Below are 24,000 nucleotides of genomic sequence, written 5' to 3' on the forward strand. Positions count from 1 at the left end.
TTAATTTTAGGGAGTTTATTTTTTTATTTTTTTTATTTTTATTTTACATATTCAATAGCTCATAAATTCAGGCTTAGTTTTTCAAGAAGTACTCGTTCCTGGGAGGCTTTATTGTTATGTTCTCTCTCTCTCTCTCTCTCTCTCTCTCTCTCTCTCTCTCTCTCTCTCTCTCTCTCTCAGAGAAAAAGAAGAATTAGTGTATTATATATGTTCTCTTGGGTACTCATACATTGTAATTTGGGTCGTAACTTATCCTAGAAGTAGAATTGGCCCGCTGACTCTCGCCATCTACAACAAGATTAAGTATTTAACGCTACTTTAATTATTAGTTTTTCATCTTAAAAAGTCTATTAGGTTACCTTAAAGCGCGATATTCTCTCTCCCTTGATTTTAGTAAGTAATTCCTTGCTCATTCTTTAATTTTTATTCAGAAACTTTTAATTATTTTCATGTGAATTATATTTAGCGCGACACAACTAAATAATTTGAAGATCTTTTGATATAGTTTACTTTTCCCTTGTATAATATTCGTTTTGAGCTCTGTTATTTGTGATGACGATGTCACTTTGTTGAATCGATCGGTGAGTGGATTTTTCAGATATTTGTATGGTTGTGTTTATGTAAGTTCACTAATTCAGTGGTCTGGTTAAACGTTTTAATAATAATAATAATAATAATAATAATCAATAATAATTAATAATAATAATAATAAATAAAATAGAGAGATAATAATAATAATAATATCATTAAATAATAATTTGATTGACAAGGTCAAGAAGAAAGTATCATTGATTGACAAGGTCAAGAAGAAAGTATCACTCATTGATGTCGCAATACCATGGGACACCAGAGTTGAAGAGAAAGAGAGGGAAAAATTGGATAAGTATCAAGATCTGAAAATAGAAATAAGAAGGATATGGGATATGCCAGTGGAAATCGTACCCATAATCATAGGAGCACTAGGCAACGATCCCAAGATCCCTGAAAAGGAATCTAGAAAAACTAGAGCTGAAGTAGCTCCGGGTGCCTCATGCAGAAGAGTGTGATCCTAGAAACGGCACACATAGTAAGAAGAGTGATGGACTCCTAATGGGAGGCAGGATGCAACCCGGAACCCCACACTATAAATACCACCCAGTCGAATTGGAGGACTGTGATAGAGCAAAAAAAAAAAAAAATAATAATAATGAATAAGTAATAATAATGACAAAAGCCACAGTAGTGTTAAAAATATATATATTTGTTTTTAATTGTCAATATTATAGCCTCATTATAGAGGTTCCTTAGTTCAATAATAATAATAATAATAATAATAATAATAATAATAATAATAATAATAATAATAATAATATAATAATAATAATGATAACAACAATAATAATAATAATACTCCGAATGGTTAAAGGGTATTGCCGTCTTTGCACCTCATGCGGTGCATGTAGGCGTTGCTTAAGATTCTTGCGGCGGTCCCTACGGCCAACAAATGCTGTAACCCCTTTCCATTTCTTTACTGTACCTCCGTTCATATTGTCTCTTTCTCCTCCTAACTTCCTACCCTTTTTTACTGTCGGTTTCCGTTTCAGCGCTGATTGACGTTAGCGGTTCCAGCGCTTGGCCTTTGGCCTAAATGATTTAATAATAATAATAATAATAATAATAATAATAATAATAATAATAATATTTGTGTTATTTCAGTATTTATTATAGCCTACTGAACCATTGAGTCGTCATTATTTGTGTAATAAAATTATTTTTTGCTTAATTTTGTTTGTTTGTTTGTTATCAGATTTAAGCAGAAAGCTTAAACCATAATCCCCTGGCAACAGGTGATTAAATGTTGGGAGGGGCCGGGTTGGGGAGGGGGGGAATGCTGATCTTTAGTAAATAAACCTTTTGGGTTGGAATCGGATTTTGTTGGGGCTCGGCGGGGGGGTCTGGGGTTAGTTCCGGGGGGCGGGGGTTAGTTGCTATTGAGGAATGCTCTGCCTTGGCGGCGCTGATATGATTTTTATTATCGCTGTTATCGCTTACTCGGGGAGTAAGCCTACACTACTTTATTTTGCTGTTCTTGTGGGGGCGTGGGGGGAGTATGGTTAGGAAAACCTAAAAAGGTCTGAAAAAGGCGTTTTGCATTGAGTTAAAGAATTTTAGGAAAGGATATTTATGATTTATTTATTAGAGTGAAAATAAAAAAAAAATATGCATGTTAAACAGAAAAATTATTTCTAATAAAATGTAGTATATTTATTTTAATGTTCGTTTGTGGAACAACGTGCTATTTGACTGTAGATTTTAAAAGCATGCAGCCTGAGTAAGCTGGAGGTTGGGTCCCGTCTTGTTTTATTCTTGTAAATCCCGCAATCTCTCGAAAGCAGAAACTCTAACACACTGGAAACTCGTTTTGTGTTGGTGACTCCAAAGCTGGCGAGTGTCACCTTATGGAAATACTTGGCCATTGGTCTCGCCTATGGAATTAGTTCCCAGGAAACTTCGTGACCTCGAAACGAGACTCTGAGAAAGGTCTCTGGGTCGCCTCCCGAGGGATGGTAAACCATGCTCGCCTTAAGTCGATGGGATCTGAGTGAACCTTGGGCTGGAGAAGACGACGACGTAGGAGGAGGTGGCTTAGGAGGACTAGGAGGTGGAGGTGGTGTAGGAGGTGGAGGAGTAGTGAAGACCAGAAGGACTCTGGTGCTCGAACTTCCTCGCTTTCTTGTTCGTCAGCTTCTGGGTCCTAGGACTCGGTATCTCTTCTTCAATGGCCGCCAGATGCAAGTGGCCTTCACCGAGCTGCCTGCTCCCGATGGTAGGTGGGAAGGAGATTTAGAGTTGACAGAGTCGTTTCAGATAAACCGAGAGAGAGAGAGAGAGAGAGAGAGAGAGAGAGAGAGAGAGAGAGAGAGTAGTGCAAAATAACACCAGAAGGAAAATGAGATTACTTCAAATGGCATAGAAAGTCAGAAAGGGGAGATCTCTGTATTAGCAGTTAATAAAAAATATATGCTTGTGGTTAGAAAAGGAAAGAAAAACTATTGTTGATCCAGATATACCGAGAGAGAGAGAGAGAGAGAGAGAGAGAGAGAGAGAGAGAGAATAGTGCAAAACAAGACCAGAAGGAAAATGATATTACTTTAAAATGTCATAGAAAGTGCGAAAGGAGAGATCTCAGTATTAGCAGTTAAAAAAATATATGCTTGTGGTCAGAAAAGGAAAGAAAAACTGTTGTTGCTTTATTCTTACAATTATTCTGTGTTGTTTTAAAAATGGGTCTTGAACTTAGTCTGATAGTAATGTACTTCTCCTAGCGTAGAGTTTTATACTATTTCCTGACATTGATTTATATTTTTGAGTAATATGCAACGCTAAAATTGACAGATTAATAAAAGAAAGCAAAAGTGAAAAGGGATAAATGGAAGAGAGCAAAAATACAGAGGTAAAGAAAGAGCAAAAATACGGAGATAAATGAAAGAGAGCAAAAATACATAGATAAATGAAAGAGAGCAAAAATACAGAGATAAATGAAAGAGAGCAAAAATACAGAGATAAATGAAAGAGAGCAAAAATACTGAGATAAATGAAAGAGAGCAAAATACAGAGATAAATGAAAGAGAAAAAATACTGAGATAAATGAAAGAGAGCAAAATACAGAGATAAATGAAAGCAAAAATACAGAGGTAAATGGAAGAGAGCAGAAATATGGTGATAAATGAAAGAGAGCAAAAGTGCAAGGAAACAAATGAAAGTTAATGTGCAAAGAAAGAAATAAATGAAAGAGAGCGAAAGTGGAAAGAGATAAATAAAAGAAAGCTTAAGAGCAATTATTAAAGAACAACTCCTGCGCTTTGGAAAATGTCTGACGAAAGTCTAGCGGAGCCCATCAGGGGATGACGGAAGTAATTTGAATCTTTCTCTGAAGAATTTCTCTTTTTAATAGCGATGCGCGGATGTAATGGGCCTTCGGTGTATAACGGCAGCTTTCTGTGGGCTCTCCGCCCCCTTCCGCCCCCTCCTCCCCCCATCTCTTTCGGCTCGGATTTTATTGCCCATTCTGTCTTTTATCGTCAAAGTGGACAATATCCATATTGTTGTTGCCTTGTCATGTATGGAAGTAGTTTTGAATACGGTTTTTAAAATGTTTTTTCACTGATTTTGCATTATTGTCTTAATCTTACTGAGGTGCCTAAGACGCCCGTCAACGAACCCCCCCCCCCCTTTATTTTGTTTGCAATACCCAGTACTCGACATAAAGCCTCAGTAATATTCAATTCTTCTGCAATATTCTAACACGAAATTACGTTCTTGTCTTTCATTTTGGTGCTTTGTTTTCGTCTACAACATTACCTTCGTGAAGCACGCTTTTGAAGTCACTGGTATGGACTCTATAGAATTTTATCTTCCTGCCTCTCATGGCCGCCCCCTCACCCATAATCCCGATAAAATTGCGCTTCAGATCCTTAAACCCATACGGCGCCATCATCTTGAACATCGGTGCTTTTTCTCAGACGTGTGTCCATAGTCCTGTGGAGATTTTTCCTAACAGTTTTAGTCACCAGATATAATTTAGTCTACACTTTATTTTATTACCTTAATAACTGTTCCAAAATTTCCTTTACTGTATATGAAATTATTCATGTCAATGATTATTTTAACAATGTTTTCTGTGGAACTCATGTCAGAATTCATTGGTTTTTACAAAGGAAGAATTGTTCCAAAATTTTCTCAACTGTCTATGAAATTATTTTTGTCAATGATTATTTTTAAATGCTTTCTGTGGAACTTATGCTTTTTTGTGGGACTCATGTCAGAATTCATTGGTGCTTACAAAAGAAGAATTGTTCCAAAATTTTCTCTGCTGTCTACGAAATTATTCTTAACGATTATTTTTAAATCCTTTCTGTGGAACTTATGTCAGAATTCATTGGTGCTTACAAAGGAAGAATCGTTCCAAAATTTTCTTTGCTGTCTGTGAAATTATTTCGTATCAACGATTATTTTCAAATGCTTTTTCGTGGAACTCCTTTTAGAATTCATTGGTGCTTACAAAGGAAGAATTGTTCCAAAATTTCCTTTGCTGTCTATGAAATTATTCTTATCTGAATATTTTTAGGTGTGTTCTGTGGAACTCCTTTCAGAATTCATTGGTGCTTACAAAGGAAGAATTGTTCCAAAATTTCCTTTGTTGTCTATGAAATTATTCTTATCAGTGAATATTTTTAGGTGCTTTCTGTGGAACTCCAGTCAGAATTCATTGGTGTTTAGGAAGGAAGATCTGAAATTGTGTAGGATATATAAGGGACACTTAATACTGGCTGGTGCCACAACATGGCAAGTTCATGTAGTTTGAATGTAGTTGGAATGTCAGAGTCTGTCAGGTTCTTGAACAGCGTGCCATCCTATAGAAGGAAAGTACGACGTTAATAGACTCGTGTATCGTCAGAAATGCAACAGACGCGACGCACATGGTTGGCATATAACCGTGGGAAAGAGATGCACTGAATTTATTTTATTTTGTATGTTTTATAGTTTTAGATTAAGACAAAGGTAAAGGGAATTCTACAAGACTATTGCATACTACTTGGGGAAGGAACATTAACTGTATAAGATGAATCCTCAAGGGGTCTATTTTTTTTAGTGTTAAAATTAGAAGTCTTATGCTAGAATGATGTAACTAGAGACGAAGTCTTTTAAGAAAAAGTAAAAGGCTTGGTCTGAATACTCAAAAAATATAGTCTCCTTAGGGGGTGGGGGCGGGGGGTAGTGCCGTCAGTGCACCTCATGTGGTGTACCGTGGGCACTACTTAAGATTTTTTTCAGCATCTTTTCGATCAGCTGAAGGACTGCCAATCGTCAACTAGGTCCTTAGTCTTAAAAAACTTCTCTTCGGGTGTTTCGTTGAACGCATACGTTACAATACATATGGTCATCATCTCCATTAATAAATAATGTGGCCTGAAAATAATAAAAAAAAATAGCATTTCCAAGAAACTGATAAAATTATAAAAAAATTGATTGGCGATACGACATAAATTTTCAAGAAAACCAGCTTCCCCACGATCTTCAAAATATCCTCTCCGAAATCATAGGAAAGACGATCATTTCTCTCGTCCTTCCAGGAGCCGGAGACTGAAGGATTCCAAAATGTCTTCAAGGAAAATCCCGAGGGTTTTAGATCATTTAAACATCGCGTTAACCATTACTTAGAGGTCATTTTCTGACACATAAGCAGTCTTTTTCTTTAGCAAGACTGAGTATATAGTCTGCGAAGAGTAAGTTAAGCTACCCCATACAAACGGTTCTCTCTCTCTCTCTCTCTCTCTCTCTCTCTCTCTCTCTCTCTCTCTCTCTCTCAGAAAATGATAAGGACCAGTGTAGTAGGCTTCTTTATTATAAACTTCATTAAGGAACCTTTTGTTTATAGGTCTTCTGGCTTCTGATGAACTTGGAGAGAATAATTAGCTTGGGAACGGAGGAGAGATGATGGATCCGCCCTCCCTCCCTCTCTCTGCTCTCACCTTCCTTCCCCCCCCCCCCCCCCCCCCCCCCCCCCCCCCCCCCCCCCTTTGGTTAATATCCTCCCCCGCCCCACCTTTCCCGATCACGTTTATCAGTAGAGGTATTATGGGTTCTTGATTTACCTGAAAGGGGAAGGATAGATGATGGTATATGTCCATTGAACATTTTTATATATACATATAGTTTTGAGTGATAGTTATTCGAAATAAATCTAATAGTTATTCTAATGATTGTCTTTTCCGTTTCCTTACAGACGAGGTGTTGGAGGAGGGAGGCTGCGCCCTTAGTGTTCGGGATGTCAGCGAATTGCTTCACGCTCAGTATGCAATTATTACAGGTGAAGTGTGTACATTCTAATGTTTATCTGTAATTTGTTATTATGTCAGTCTCTTCCATACTCACACTTGGAATGATTACTATTTGCAGTTATCTGTGTGTTTACACACACATATTTATATATTATATATATATATATATATATATTATATATATATATATATATATATATATATATATATATATATATATATATATATATATATAGTATTGGGTATTTTATGTTCAGATATATATACATCAAAAGTACTTTTGACTGCGGGGTGCTCATTAACGATATAGAAAATCGCTTGTTTTTGTTGTAACAAACGTTCACGTTCCAAGATTGACATATAATCCTCCAAATACACAGACATATATATTAGTTTTGACAGAAATCCTAGCCATAAAAAAATGATAAAATACCACACGTTAAGAGGTGGCCCTCATATCCACGTTTAAAAGTAAGGTCCTGCTCTCTTCTCTTGTATTTTGCGCGTTGTATATGGGCTTGGACTACGTAGGCTTCGGCATCTTGCAATAAGTTGCAATAGGTTAATGGATCGGAGACGAGAATTCTGTTCGAACCATGCGTAACTCGTGAATATATTTTATTCCAGGAGCCATTAATCTTTATCAACAATTAGGTGTATAGGTTACACACCAGAACGTGTTTTTTCTTAATCTATTGTCAGGATAAAGCAGAAAATCAGGCTCGATAGATCCAAGTGTAATTAAAGCAACAGCGCTTACACATTTATATTTTTTGTGTTTTTTGTGTTTTTTGTCAAAACGCGGTCATTTCCTTTGAACTAGATAACTAATCAGAGGTTTCCTTCATTATCAAAGTAGAGCAAGTCAGTTCGTGTTGCTATATTTGATTTTTGATCTGAGATTAACTACATTTTTAATCTTTGTGGTTTTTGTATACTGGGCATTATATATCTCGTACATTCTTACTTAGTATGTGTACTGTCTTGTCACCGTGTTTCACGGGAATGTTTGTACATTTGAATAATAATAATAATAATAATAATAATAATAATAATAATAATAATAATAATAATAATAATACGTGCCAATAGACAAGACGTGACGTTAATTGACAAAATCAAGAAGAAAGTATCACTCACTGATGTCGGAATACCATGGGACACCAGGGTAGGAGAGAGAGAGAGAGAAAAGACTGATAAGTATCAGGACCTGAAAATAGAATAGGAAAGGAGGTGGGAGGCAGTGATTTATATATAGTATATATACATATACATATATAATATATATATATATATATATATATATATATATATATATAATATTATTATATATTAGTGTGTATATACCATTCTAATATTCACCAGTATGCTCTATGATCTTAATACTTTTCATCACGGCAGTATGCATTGTGTGGATATGCTCTTGCGTGTACTCTATCATAATCCTCCTAAAAGCGTATATATAATTTTTTGCGATGGAATGTGCCTTTTGTAAGGTAATTTTTTTAACAGCATCTTGTTTATTGATAATTATATTTGTCTCTTTTTATCATTATTGCTCTGTTCTTTCTTTATTTTTCTTATGTGGCTATTGTATTCAGTGGAAGCACTCAAGTTAATAGCCATTTTGGTTTGCTCTATATTAATTGCCTCAATTTTAACAGTACTAAAAATAACAATAATGGGCACAGTTTTCCATGTCGAAAATGATGGTAATGGTTGCAGGTCGACAATAATATAGCATGTGAGAGTTGATGGTCTTTTTGATGGTCTTTAATAAATAATACGTAATAGCTTTCAAACCTTGTGCTAGGTTCATCCTAAATCAAGTCTGATGAACCTAGTACAAGGTTCGAAAGCTATTAATATTTATTTAAAGACCGTCAACTCTCACAATGCTATATTATTGTGGACCTGCAACCAATATAATAATAATGTTACTGTAGTCCCGTATTGACCATTGCAAATATTAGATACAATTTTTTTTTTAATATCTGGTATACTTAATGCATGCAATCTCCACCTTCAAACTATAAAATGATTACGCCAGCGTTATTACAGAAAGTTGCAACCAATAATAATAATAATGTTACTCTAGTCTGGTTTTGAGCATTACATTAATTAGTTACAATGCTTTTTTTATTTTTTAATATTTGGTATACTTAATGCATGCAATCACCACCTTCAAACCATAAAAGGAAGACGCCAGCGTTATTGTAGAAAGTTGCAACCAATGATAATAATGTTACTCTAGTCCGGTTTTGAGCATTACAAAATTAAATATAATGTTTTTTTTCCTAATATCTGGCATACTTAATGCATGCAATCTCCACCTTCAAACTATAAAAGGAAGACGCCAGCGTTATTATAGAATGTTGCAACCAATAGCAATAATAATGTTACTCCGTTTTGAGCATTACAAAGATTAGTTAAAAAAAATTTTTTTTTTTATATCTGGTATACTTAATGCAGGCAATCTCCACCTTCAAACTATGAAAGGAAGACGCCAGCGTCATTATAGAAAGTTGCCTTGAAGGCAACACTTCATCTTTTTCCGTGGCGGAGAATAATTTATGTTAATGAAGACCTTAAGGCTTTTCAATATGTGGTCGTCCGTCAGCCTGGAGGCCTTTTCAAAATAGGACATAAATAAAACATAAACCAGGGGACCCATGGGCTTGAAATATGCCGAATTAGAAACAGCCATGCTGTGGTTTGCACAAAATAGATTAATATGAGATTGGGAGTACTCTTATAAAAGGAAATGAACACACAAGGTTCTTATAATGTTAAATATTCTCGTACGATGACAAGTAAGTCTCCCCAGTAGTCATAAGTAATAAGTATCCTGCAAAAGATGTTTCTGTAAGACTACGCAATGCAATGATACTTCAGTGTTCTTAGATAGTAGGTAATCTTATGCAAAATCAAGTAAAATATGCGCCGAAGTTTCTTCGACAAATCGAGTTTTTTGTACAACGTATAATGCTGTATGAAACCATCAATTGAGACCGGTAGCGCTTCAGTTGCTCCCCAGATGTGGTAGAGTAAAGGTGCGATCCACGCCTCTAGGAAGCGCTGCCAGAGGCACGATTTTTTGTTAACTTTAACCTTAAATAGAATAAAAACTACTGAGGCTAGAGCGTTGCAATTTGGTATGTTTGATGATTGGAGGGTGGATGATCTACGTACCAATTTGCATCCCTCTAGCCTCTGTAGTTCTTTTTAGATTTGAGGGCGGACAGAATAAAGTGCCTTCGCGATATTCTTAGACAGTAAATATTCTTGTAAAAGACGACGGAGAAGGATTGAATTTCATGAAAAGGAGGCATGAATTTTTAAAAGTGCAGTCTGCCCTTGATCGATCTTCAAATCTCCTATCCACTTTCTCACCTTCGCGAGGTCTATGAATCTTTCAGCTCTTTTGTCAGGGAGCGTATGTTGTTGTTCATTATCGTCTGTGATCCTTATTGTTGCTCTTACCTATACGTTATTGTTGCATCAACCACGCCATGCCTTTGTGTTCGAGAGAGTCTCTCTCTCTCTCTCTCTCTCTCTCTCTCTCTCTGTGTGTGTTTGGTATCATGTATCGAGAGTACATCCTTCCCAGTAGCGTCACTTCTCCAGAATGCTTTGGAGAAGTCAAAGGTTCGGACATGAACCTAGGCCATTCCCTTACGACGCTCCTGATTGGATGTTTGATAAGCCAGTCACGGCTGGAAACTCAGTCTCTCTAGAGAGTTCACATAGGCAGGATGTATGTTCCACCTTTCGTGAAAGACGTATCCCTCGGGAAAGGTGGAGCATACATCCTGCATATGTGAACACTCTCGAGAGACTGAGAGTTTCCAACCCTGTGACTGGCTTATCAACAGCCAATCAGGAGCGTCGTCAGGGACTGGCCTAGACATCGGATGCACGGTTGATGTGAAAATACTATAGGAGTTAGCATTATCCATTGCTTCTCAACTTTGGAACTTATATATCTATCTGTGCTTCACCTTGAATACGTTTTCATTTTGCATTATTTTTAACCCCTGTGACAGTCACTCCAGATAATGATTTAATTTCATGGGTTTTGTGGATTTTGTGGCCGTAATGCTGGATGTAATGCCGCATGACATTTTGGGCCCCAAGTAATTAAGTGTAATGCGTATTTTAAATAGGATTTTGATTTATGAATGGGATGAAAATTCAGTTTAAACTACATGAGCATTCGCGCGCGCTCACATATATACTATAATAGATATATAATATATATATTGCATATAATACCTAGTATATCTTATATATATATATATATGTGTATATATATATATATATATATATATATATATATATATATATATGATGAATATAAATATAATAGATAGATAAGATAGATAGATAGATGGATAGCTAGATAGATATTCATCATACAAATTACATTTAAAGTTATTTATTTATCTATTTTCTAGTTTCCCTATCTAAATTCTTACTATACAGTACACATATTTATGTATATATGTGTCACATGAAACTACTTTTAAAGTTATTTATGTTTTTATACTTCCCTTTTTCTAATTCAAGACGGCCTCAATAACGTATAGTGTTGTAACGCCAGTTTCAGTAGCTATAATCACAATCAATCAATCAATCCCTTTCTATAAACTGTTATTTCAACTCTGACTTGTTTCTAATTCGGTAGCAATGCTGGTTTCATGTTTTTATTACCGTTCAGATTAGTTCACTTTTAGAAAAACCTTGAAAAGGAAATCGGGAAGATATTTTGTTTTACTGAAATGCATTCAATCCTGGTAAGTTTATTATGACCGAAGAGATAAAAAAAAATACCTGGCATACTGCCGAGTCTGCAATTCCTCTCTATTTCTCTGCTACACTTTTCTCTCTTTCAATTTGCTTCGCACTCGCTTTTCATCCATTTCCAACCCTTGTGGTTTTGCGATTTGCTGTGGAACTCAACTCCCTTATGCTGCTCTCTTCTCATTCCTCCCGAGCGCCTATTTCACCGCTCTCGACTCTTCGAACCTCAGGCATATTCTTTTCAGCGGCTCCCTGTTACCATGAATGTTTAATCCGTCGCCTTTTAGGGAACCCAGGCCCTTCCTCCCTGCTATGGCGTGGCAGCATAACAGCGTTACGTACTCTGCTCATGCCAGGAGAGTCAAATTTAAGGTTATGGTAATGCTTATGGCGCGTCTTCCATAGGGTTGATTATGGGGTATGTCGGTGAGAACTGTTGGCATAAACCCAGTTATTGCCCGTAGACGGAGCAGCTGATCTGCGTAATGCAGACGTAGGATTGCCGAGGCATCCTCCACAATGGCGTGTGTGGGTTTCTGTTAGCCCTTAGCAGTCCTACAGACGTCCTTTGTTTTGGTTTTTCAGTCAGTATTTTTTGGGGTCGAAGGATTCATTTTCCATGCGAGGAAATATACGCTCTTAAGCTGTATATTTTATCATCTCATTGTATATATATGTATATTTTGTTTAGAGATCGTCATTTCGAGAATTGGACGATTTGATCGCTACTCTTCCCTCTTTCTTTTCTTCTTCTTTTTTCTATAATCTGTAATTCATTACCTTCCTCAGTTTAAGTGGAATCGGTTTACGATGTACGTCTGTCATTGAGAGACTCATTTTTTAAATTGTTGCCTTGAGGAAATTTGACTCTTCAGCCTCCTCAGTTTCCTCTTAGAAGAATGTGAGTTAAACGCCTAGAAGGTACCTTCCTTTGCGAAACATAAGTTGTTATTATTATATAAATTGATTCCGTATACCCTGACAAATTCCGTTGATCATAGCATTCATTTTCCTCTCGTATTTCATCAGCTCTTTCATAGTGGGGAGTTTAGTCCAGGTAGATTATTAGTATCCGGGTGCTTGATTTGTTTATAGGATTATGTGTTTTTTAAGAGCTTTTCACTGACGAAATAAAATCGTCAGATTCCGCTACTGACGCTACGCCCACCTCTCTTTTTACAGTAGTATACCATCGCCTTCAGCTGCAGCGGAAGGGTCATATACTTTGTAAATCCAATACTGTTCTCATTTTAATCCAGTTTGCAGCCCGATGGAAAATTAACAGGGGAGGATTATGGGTATGGGGAGCGGGTGGGATGACCATAACCACGGGGCGGGAGGGTGGGGTGTGGGGGGAAGCCCTGAATTGGGGAGTGCCACATACATGCCGTAATAGAAAATGAGTCTGCAAGGAGAAGGGGAGAAATGCGCGAAGGTCCTTGTGGAGTTGTGTTGTTCGTCCTGCTAATTGACATTAATGTTTGAGGTGGCTTCCGACCCCCGATCAATAGCTTTGGGATTCCAGGCAAAACGGGCAGCGCATTGGTGGGGGGCCAATACCCCTCGTCCCAGCACCCTCTCCTCTCGACTATCCCCGATGCTCTTAAACGAGTAGAGAAGAGGCCAGTGCTTGAAGAAAAAGGAAGACATTCCGGGGTATGAGAAAAAGATTCAATGGAGAAATTGGGTATTTTTTTTTTTATTGTGTGGGGCGACGGACGGATAACCAGAGAGAGAGAGAGAGAGAGAGAGAGCGAGAGAGAGAGAGAGAGAGAGAGAGAGACTGCAGCTCCCGTACGTAATTGAGGAAGTATTGCAAATAGTGCCCATAACTGTCGGATCGTCTTCCGATCAGAAAATTCATTGAACCATGAAGACGTCGAAATGGACGCAGATCTGTCGTGGATTTTGGTTAATTTTTTATTTTATTTTAATCTAATTAGGGCCGAGAATAGGTCTCAGTAATTTAGTTCGTTGTTATAATTCTCTCTCTCTCTCTCTCTCTCTCTCTCTCTCTCTCTCTCTCTCTCTCTCTCTCGTTTATATCTAATATGTATAATATATATATATATATCTATATATAATACATTATATATATATAATATATATAAATATATATATACATATATACATATACATACATGTATATAAATAAAGGTAATGCCATAAAAACAATATGTTTTATATATTTCGTGATCTAGTTATTCGTGTATATATATATATATATATATATATATATATATATATATATATATATATATATATATATATATATATATATATATATATATATATATATATATATATAATATATATATATATATATATATATATATACACGTAATATCCTTAATTTTAACGGTAATATATACCATATTACATACATCAAACCCTATTAAATGCTCAAATTATAACAACACTAAGCCTTGTTTTTAGGATGTCAAAACACATTCTCATTTATAAATCATTTTTATTTGCGGACAAATCGCGAGAGAGCTTTCTCTGAACATTTCAAAAATACCGCGTCTGCGTTTTTCCCCTCATTTTTCAAACACGAGCCGATGAGTCTCAACCATCAAAGAGGAAAGGTCGAAGGTTAATTATTATTTTTGTATTTTCCCGACGTAGCGGAAAACGACTGGATGCTGAAGTTCTTGCGCCTTATCGAACGAGTCATAAATAAAGTCGATGTTCCACTTTGCGTTCTTTTCCGCGTTCGTATTCGTTGTTTTATCTCGTATTATCAGCGCTCTTCGGGCTGTTCGTTATAGACGTCATGCTTATTGTGTATTCGAATGGTATCTGCGCATCCTGTTCAAACTAAAAACACCCTAGGGGGGTAGTGCCGTAAATGGACCTCTTGCGGTACACTGTAGGGATTACTTAAAGGTTCTTTGCAGTGTGCCATCGGCCCCTAGCTGCAACCCCTTTCGTTCCTTTTACTGTCATTCCTTTCATATTCTCTTTCTTCCATCTTACTGTCCACCCTCTCCCAACACTTGATTCATAGTGCAACGGCTTTGAGGTTTGCCTCCTGTTACGCCTTTCAAACCTTTTACTGTAATTTCTGCCCGTAGCTGCAACCACTTTCTTTCCTTTTACCGTACCTACTTTCATATTCTCTTTCTTCCATCTTACTTTCCACCCTCTCCTAACATTTAAATCATAGTGCAACTGCTTTGAGGTTTTCCTTCTGTCACACCTTTCAAACCTTTTCACTGTCAATTTCCGTTTCAGCGCTGAATGACCTTAGTTGCCCCAGTGCTTGCCATTATGCCTAAAACCTATGAGTTAATTAATCAATCAGACTAAAAAACTGTTTCATCTTGTGATATTCATTTGCCGTGAAGTTGAGTCTGTAGTCAGATGCAGCTGTCAAATGCTGGTGATATCAATATATAAAAATTCACATGGCTATAACTGTAGAATGTCTTCTCTGATTTGACTTTTAACTGTGACTACCTTTTCAAATCTTCATAGAAATGATATCACGACGAATATAGTTGCTGAAGTTCGCAATGGCTGCTTCGAGGTTAAAGTAAATTGAAACGTTTCAAGGAACAATGCTCTTTTGTTCAGTAGTTATTGCTGACGCAGTTGTGACGCAGAGTGACGCAGTTGCCTCTTCTGTTTGTCATGAAGAAAATATAACCAAGAATCTCATTTTTTTTCTAGAATTGCCTGCCATATTAAAATCAGTTGCAGAAGTCATTCAAGCTCATCTTTTACAGTGATCTCGTTTGTAGCTATTTTACATTTACTCAATGTTTCTTGTTGGACGAGTCAGTTACGTGCTTGACTATAGATCTCAGGGTCCAGGTTCGATTCCCCGCTCTACCAACCAGAAATCAGGGGAGTTTGCTTATGGTGATAGATATTAATTTCTCGACGTGGTTCGGATCCCACAATAAGCTGTAGGTCCCGTTGCTAAGTAAGTAACCAATTGGTTCCTAGCCTCGTAAAAATATATAATCCTTCTGGCCAGCCCTAGGAGAGCTGTTAATCAGCTGAGTGGTCTGGTAAAACTAAGATATACTCAACTTCCATTTACTCATCAGCTCCCCAAACAATGAGTGAAGATCCGCCCTTACCCTTAGGTTAAATTGAAGATAGAATTTAGGTCAAAGGCCAAGCACTAGGACCTACGAGGTCATTCAGCACTGAAACGTAAATTGACAGTAAAAGATCTGAAAGGAGGAAAACGTCCAAGCAGTTGCACTATGAATCAATTGTTAGGTGTTAGGAGAGGGTGGAGAGTAAGATGGAAGAAAGGAGATATGAAAGGAGGTACAGTAAAAAGAACCACTGACGGCACTACCCCCCTACGGGGACCTATCCCATGAGGGGAACAGGAAACCCTTCGGTAATCTTCATTAGGATGTCCAAAGAACTGGTAGAAGATGACGCAACACATTTTGACGAAAGTCTTCGATCACAACGAAAATGAAAATAGAAAGCGGGGAAACTGGGAGCCATAATGATGACCTTTGGACTTTCAAAATATCTGGATATTGTCTTAATAATAATAATAATAATAATAATAATAATAATAATAATAATAATAATAATAATAATAATACCTTTATTCCACAATATTACAGTGGTTATTCTTACAATGTGCATTGGATTAAAATATACATAAAATGCTTGTTTAAAATTTAACCTCTACTGATTAAAGTTATATACACATAGATTTATATCTAAATATCCATTAAAAGTATTTTGCATTAAAATCGTTAGATACATAAAATATTAGCATAACTCATTATCATTAGTACAATCACTCTCCTAAACTTGGTGAGAATTACAGATATAATACAAAATTAAGATATACCTGTAAAATTAAACAAAAATGTACATTAAACAAATGCCATTAATGGCTTATTCAATTTCGTTAAGAAAATAGTTTTCAGTTTCCTTTTTAAAAAAATTTATTGGTATACTTCCTTTTATATCTGAAGGAAGTGTATCCCACGAAATCTGTTGTATATGGAGGCCTATATTCGCTTAAACTTGATAGAACTCCCGCACTTTTTCTGGAATATTTTTCTACAGTGGAAGAGGCACTGATAAGCGTTCCTCTAACGAAAAGCCCCAGTAGGATTTCCTGTATATAAACTCTTAAGTGTAGGCGAATTAAAATCTTTTAACCAGTGTTTTCAGAATACATACTGCTTACCCAAAGCTTATGGAATAAGCTTTAATACCCTTAATCTACTAGTCCAGACCCGAAGGAGACAAGGCACTTAATACAGAGGTGGTAAATGTGAGAGACTGACTGATAGGTTTACATTAATCTGTGAGCATTTGGGAATCGGGGAATATAGAAGTGGGAGGAGATTACCTAACCGTGATCTTTTTGGATAATTTTATTATTGTGGGTTTATTTGTTTTACTCTTCGATGTACCATTTGAATTATATATTAATGTTGGCATTGTGTTGTTTATAATGTTGTGTGTAATATCTGTATCTTTCGTTATCCATTATTTTTTTACTGGACATCTCTCTCTCTCTCTCTCTCTCTCTCTCTCTCTCTCTCTCTCTCTCTCTCTCTCTCTTTTGTTTTCTTTCTATACTGTAATTTATTCTGATGACTTGCCCGTTCTCTCTCTCTCTCTCTCTCTCTCTCTCTCTCTCTCTCTCTGCAAATATAATGCAAAAAAAAAAAAAGAAGAATAATAGATAAATAATACCCCTCCATCCATCATGGAATTAAGAATGTCTTCGCAAACTGATAAACTAACATAAATGTCCCCAGAGTGATAGTATACTAAAAATTAACTCAACTTTTCCCATTATTTTTTTCCTCAGGTGGCAAGTCCCGCGAGGGATGTCCCATCCTCACCTTTCCCGATCGGGGCAACTTCGCCCAGCTCGGAGACGAAGAGTATCGCAAGCTTATCATCTACCTCACCTCTGTACCCTCGTAAGTGAATTTTTTTTCCTTTATTTTTTGTTACTCGGGGAGTAAGCCTACAAACTACTTTGTTGTTGTTGTTGTTGTTGTTGTTGGGGGTGGTTTTAGGAACGGTCTACGGAAAAGCCTGAAAAAGACTGAAAAAGGTGTTTTGCATTGATTTAAAGATAGAAGAATTTTAGTATAGGATATTTATGAGGTATTTATTAGAGTGAAAATGTAAAGAATAAATAATGTTTGCATTTATGTGTCCCGAGTAAGCTGGAGGTCGGATCACGCCCCGAAAATGGCAGTCAAGCTTTTGAGAGATTTTCAGAAACTACTTAGATTTTCGATGATTTAGATCTAGCATTTTCGAAGTTCATCTCCTTTTAATACACACTTAGATAAGTGTACACACACGCACACAGTGATAGGTTTTAACGTTGAACTCAAATTATTTAATGCGGAAGAAAGACATGAGAGGACAAAAGTACTGTTAAAGAAGCAGCTGCCAATTTCTGAACATTCAAGTTGTATTGATGCTGTTCATTTGTATTAAAACATAGGCCACGCCCCTCCTTGAATTAATTGCCAAGCGTTCCCAAGCAGAAAATTGCCAGCCATTATAATAAGCCCTGTCAGAAAACGAGACAGATTTATCATATATAGTGAATGTTACCGGTTTATTACCATGAAATGAATTCACTGTAGGTGTAATGGATGGGGGCGGAAAATATAAAAGGCACCAGGAAACACTACCGGTTTTCATTTATGCATATATCTATTAGTCTGCTTTATTCGTCCGTTATACATTTGTTTCCCCGTAATGGAGCATTAAAAGGCTGTCAGGAAAATTTATTATTTTATAGGTTTGTTGATATATTCAGTGCATAGGAAGCTTCAGTGTGTAACATTAATATGAAGTTTATTTTTGTGGTTCTTTCTATTTAAAAATCAGTTGTGTTTTCGTTTTCCTTGCAAAGAATAATAGACATTAAAATGAAATTATTAAGTCCAGCCTGACAGAAGATTGTCTTGGCAAGTGTTAACGCGATGGCAGTGAACTGGTAACTGCTTTACAATTTAGTATGATATCTGGTGCCACCTTCAAATACAATCTCTCTCTCTCTCTCTCTCTCTCTCTCTCTCTCTCTCTCTCTCTCTCTCTCTCTCTCTCCACAACAGTGTGGAAAAGGTTGAAAGAAAGCTAGACAAAATCATCAGTACACTGCTTCTATATAGAGATAAGTGAGCACACGATGTCTCCTCGGATGGACTATTAAAAAGTCTTTGAGACATCCCAATCCTCGTCACTCCTTGTAACATAAAATTGTATATTAAGATAAATATTTAAAGTTATTGGTCTCCCTGCATTTTCAAATGGAAAAGTGGTCCCCCACTTCATTCATTAACCCGAATATATCTGTTTCTCAGGCTACAGGACGCAGACATGGGCTTTGTCCTGGTTATCGACAGACGGAATGACAAATGGAACTCCGTCAAGACCGTCCTGCTCAAGATCTCCGTAAGTATCGAAAATTCTGCCCCCCTTTTGCGAATCTTAAAAGTTTGTTGTCGCATCATCCGTAAAATCCGCTTGATTTGTTCTGTACTTTTTTATTTCACTCAGGTCTCCTTTCTTTTTTTTAAATGAAAAATTTTAGTTATTTGTCGTCAGATAGCTTTACCCTGAAGAAGAGCGAGATTCCCTGACACTTTTTCTTGCCTTCCCAAATGTCCTGGTCTCCCCACCGCACACTTCCTTCAATCGATATCACTTGTGGTTCGCGGGCATCTCCAGTTTCACTTCTTTTACTTTACTTCTTGCACTTCGTGGCCCCCTCGTGCTGCTGTCTGCTGTTTTGTTTCGTCGTCACTCCAGTGGATTACTAGTTTTTTTTATTAACTTGCAAAATGGTAAAGATGCAGAAACTGATATATTGATATAGTTGTCTTGGTTGACATGAGTCGTCTGGTTTAATTTGTTTATCAGCGCTTCAGCATCATTATAACCTAAAGCCTTTTCATTCAGAATGGAGTGGCTAGAGGAAGTAAATTAAAAAAAATACTGTAATCTCCCACTACTTATCAAATGACATAAATTTAGCCAGGATTAAAAATTAACATAGTTTCAGATAAAACTAAACCCAAAGCACAGTGATAGTGGTCGAGGCTATAGTGGCTTTATTATATGGCGAAAGTAACCAGTAGATTCTCAATATATATATATATATATATATATATATATATATATATATATATATATATATATATATATATATATCTATCTCCCTCTTAAGCGATATCCAATAATCCAATAAACACTATGTCACGATGACGATGCTCAAGCTGTTCTAATCATTGTGCGTGTCCGAATTCAACATATTATGTTCTTGTGAAATAGACTTGAATCCTTCTAGGCCTCTCCTCAAAGAATGGTGAACATTCTGCCGATTTCAGCTTACAACCTAGTTTTCTCGTGTATTCTAATATTCTAGCAAACATATGTATACAGATGTTATGCATGATAAATTCGTAAAGTAACTTAGTCTATGGGCATAACCAGCCCCGTTTCACAGGCAGAACCAGCTCCGTTTCAGGGAATCCCTTCTCATCCCCACCCCTTTCGGACGGGGGACGGGGAGGTAGGATGAAACCCCATTATAAACCATCTTAGGGGTCCCCACTATAGCCCTGCCAAGTTTCATGCCCATCGGACCAGCATTTTAGCCGTGATTGAATGACAGACGGACGGACACACAACACCCATTATAGTAAGATTCATAACTCGACAAACCATGTTTGTGTAACGTGAAATAGGCATGAATCCTTCTTGGCCTCTCCTCAAAGAATGTTGAATAGTCTGTTGAATTAACCTTACAACCTAAGTTTCTCGTGTATTCTAACATATTAACGTCTTACTTCATATGATTATACAGCGTCAATCGTTTGCTTTGCGAAAAAATGAGAAGTCTTATTCCTCGTGACCGTTGTCAGTCGAAAGGAATGTCTGTCAGTGTCAAAATGGTTATATTTTTCATTTTCAATCGCAAACTCGGAGTTGCCAATGGAAGGGAGATTCGAGTTCCTGCTACTTGAATTTGATCCTGGCCAGCGTTACCGTATCCTGCTTAAAAGAAGGCCAGTTTGCAGACAGTATTCATATCTTTTGCTCTTCGTTCGCTGCTTTTATCCATTTGTTTCATCTTAAATTTTATTGTTTCCTTGAAAACTTAAGCATATCGGACACTAACGTTAAAGACTGGGGTAGATTATTTAGAATGTTTTCTGATTGCTTTAGTACCTTCCAGTGCCTTGCTAATTGTGTTTTTAGTCTCGCTATTCGATTGCTTTTGCAGCTGTAGTCTATTTATGCTTCTCATATTGTTTCACGTTTCCACATCATGATATCGCCCAATTTTTGACAAAGTTTAATTGTCATACATCTACATATCTCATTAAAACAGTCTCTTCTTTGTCTTCCATATATGAAAAATTCATTCTTGTGAATGCAATCTTGTGTTTGCACAGGATTAATTTACATTTGATCCTTCCACATTTGTATAGATAATTTCTTTTATTTTTAAAGATTCTTTTATTTTTCTTTGCATGAGTAAATATACTTTCAATTTACATGTTATTAAATAACTTGCCATTGTTTAGTATATTTGTTTATATATATTTACAAATCTGATTTCAACGTAATCGAACATATGCAAATGAATCCCCCAGGGTTGACAATGATTTAATCAATTGATTAAATCTTTGATTTTTTTCATTAAAAATCATGATTTTTTATTTTTATTTATTTTTTTTATTTGAACAAACAAATTAAAAAATGTGGTTTGGAGGTTAATAAAAACGAGCATAACTGTGCTGCATTATTTATTTTGATATAAAAAAATTGTAAGTATTGCTTTAGGCTAGAACTAGAAACCTAAAAGATAAATCAATAGTAATTCTGTCATAAAATACATTTTGAGGGAAAAAAAGATTGAAAAAACATCTAACAAATAAAAAATCAAATAAATCACTGATTTTTTATTTTTCTATTTAAAAAAATAAATTAAAAATCACCAACCCTGGAATCCCCTTATTCGTCCTACTCATGTGTGACTGTTCTTCCTAGTATTGCATGACGATGACGTCATTGTTGTCCTCTCATGTACTACATGTGCGATTAAGTGTAACAACATGGTCCTTTTGTTCCACCATTCCAGGGCTTCTTCCCTGGCCTTATCACAGTGGCGTATGTACTGAGACCAGCTGGGTTCCTCCAAAAGGCCATCTCCGAGGTCTCCAATAAAATCTTCAGGGACGAGTTCAAGTTTCGGGTAAGTTAGTTGGACGTCTTCTTCTGTCAGTGGCGGATCTGGAAATCTCTTATATACAGGGTGTCCATAAAGTCCCAGTACCATTAACAAGTATTTATTACTTGTGATGGTACTGGGACTTTATGGACACCCTGTCATTAGTATATTGTGGCAGACTTAGTCAGCTTGGGATTAGTGATCTGGAAAGTAAAATAGAGATCAATAAATCAAATAACTGATAAATAAATATACGGTACATATACATATCATATCAACATATATATATATATATATATATATATATATATATATATATATATTATATATATATATATATATGCGCATATATATACACAGACAAATAATTTACATCGTACGTCCAACGCGGAATCGGAGTGATTTATTTCTGGTGATAGAAATTCATTTCTCAATATAATGTGGTACGGATCCCACAATAACCTGTAGGTCCCGTTTGCTACGAAACCTTAATTTTCTTCGTGAAAACTCACTGGTTTTTTAATTTTGTAAGTGGAAACTCGCAGGTTTCCTTAATTTTGTCGTGAAAAACTCCACGGGTTTGTTTTAATTTTGTTTCCGTGAAAACTTTTACAGGTTTTCCTTAATTTTTGTCCAATGAAACTGGTTGGTTTCCTTTATTTTGTCAGTGAAAACTCACTGGTTTCTTAATTTTATCAGTGAAAACTCAGTGGCTTCCTTAATTTTGTCAGTGAAAACCCACTGGTTTCTTTAATTTTGTTCGTGAAAACTCACGGGTTTCCTTAATTTTGTCAGTGAAAACTCACAGGTTTCTTTAATTTTGTCAGTGAAATCTCATAGGTTTCCTTAATTTTATCAGTGAAAACTCACTGGTTTCCTTAATTATGTCAGTGAAAACTCACAGGTTTCCTTAATTGTTAAAATTGTAGATATTTCATTATTAACGTCTTTTTTATTACAATTCCAGCGAATGAATAGAATGTGTCGTCGTAGCATAAGTTCCGAATCATGTGGCGGACCCAAGAATTAACAGAGATTTGCCGTCTTCCTTTCCATCAGGTCGTCGTGTGCAACTGCGTGGCCGACCTGCACGACTACATCGACAGGAACCAACTGACGGAAGACCTGGACGGATGCATCCCTTATAACCACGACGAGTGGATAGAGCAGAGAGTGGTAGGTACCTATTGGCTGCAGTAGAACGTCTCCCGCGGAATTCGCTTCCTCCTCCATAATCCCTCTTCCTGTCTTGTGTTGAAAGGGGCGGGTAGCTTGGCTTTTGGAGAGACGCAAAAAAAAAAAAAAAACCGTTGTTTCATGTTCTTCCATTCTGAGGAGCCACCGTGCTGCTGTGTGAGATAGACGGCTCCCACTGGCTGTGTATAATCATCCGAGTCTTGATCGAACGGCCCGTGATTTTTGTAAACATTGGCGAACTTCCCCAAAAACCTAGCCATCCGAAACTTTCATTCACTGGTTGATGTTGCAGCGCGGTAAGTAGGTTGTTCTCTGTGTATCATTTCTGGCAAAATATGATAAACTTCCGACGGCTGGCTTGGAGACGGAAAACAGCCAATAAACATTCAGCCATTCAGTGTCTTATTTTTTTCTCTAAAAAACATAGCTTTAACTTAAAATTAGATTTGTTGGCGTCCTTGAGTGAGAAAGCAAGCGTTGGTTTTTTAAGTAAATGCTAGAAAGAGGTTTGTCATTTTAAAAAACGACTTTTATTTGGGTTTTATTTTTCATTTACTGTACAGAAATTTAATACACAATGCTTACGAACCTCACGGAAAGGTCTTGCCAATGAAGTACTGCATGCTTCTCTTTTAATCACATGAAGTCTGCCCCCAATGCCAACAGTTCACCGCCCCTCGATCACTTCGGAGGAGGCGTAAGGCTGGGATTGGATCCACGTCGTAAGCTGGCCTTATGCCAGCACCGGTTCTTGTTCGGTGCGCAGCCTGTCCTGGAGTCTCGCCACACCAACAGCTAATAATTACATTGTAGTTTCAGTCTTGCGACCAATTGCTTCCCAGAGATATATAAACATTATACAGCAGTTTGATCCGTACAGTTGGTGTGGCGATGGCATTACAATAAATGCCACTTTACTTGGCTTCATTCTTTTTAATATTTCATGGTGGTTTATGTAATCTAGACCGG

The 24,000-nt window shown here is 36.7% G+C and overlaps 1 protein-coding gene across 6 annotated transcripts in view; it reads left to right on the top strand.

The window, feature by feature from the left end:
- LOC135223457 (guanine nucleotide exchange factor DBS-like) overlaps nt 1-24,000 on the top strand; it is a 743,217-nt gene that overhangs the window by 659,393 nt on the left and 59,824 nt on the right. For all 6 annotated transcript variants that reach the window (XM_064261873.1, XM_064261874.1, XM_064261875.1 and 3 more), the window contains 5 exons: nt 6,767-6,850; nt 17,437-17,551; nt 18,959-19,049; nt 21,745-21,858; nt 22,894-23,010. In XM_064261873.1, the coding sequence (XP_064117943.1) occupies nt 6,767-6,850; nt 17,437-17,551; nt 18,959-19,049; nt 21,745-21,858; nt 22,894-23,010 (521 nt within the window). The remainder of the gene's footprint in view (nt 1-6,766; nt 6,851-17,436; nt 17,552-18,958; nt 19,050-21,744; nt 21,859-22,893; nt 23,011-24,000) is intronic.

This window comes from Macrobrachium nipponense, chromosome 10, assembly GCF_015104395.2.
Source record: "Macrobrachium nipponense isolate FS-2020 chromosome 10, ASM1510439v2, whole genome shotgun sequence".
In the NCBI taxonomy this organism is placed as follows: Eukaryota; Metazoa; Arthropoda; class Malacostraca; order Decapoda; family Palaemonidae; genus Macrobrachium; species Macrobrachium nipponense.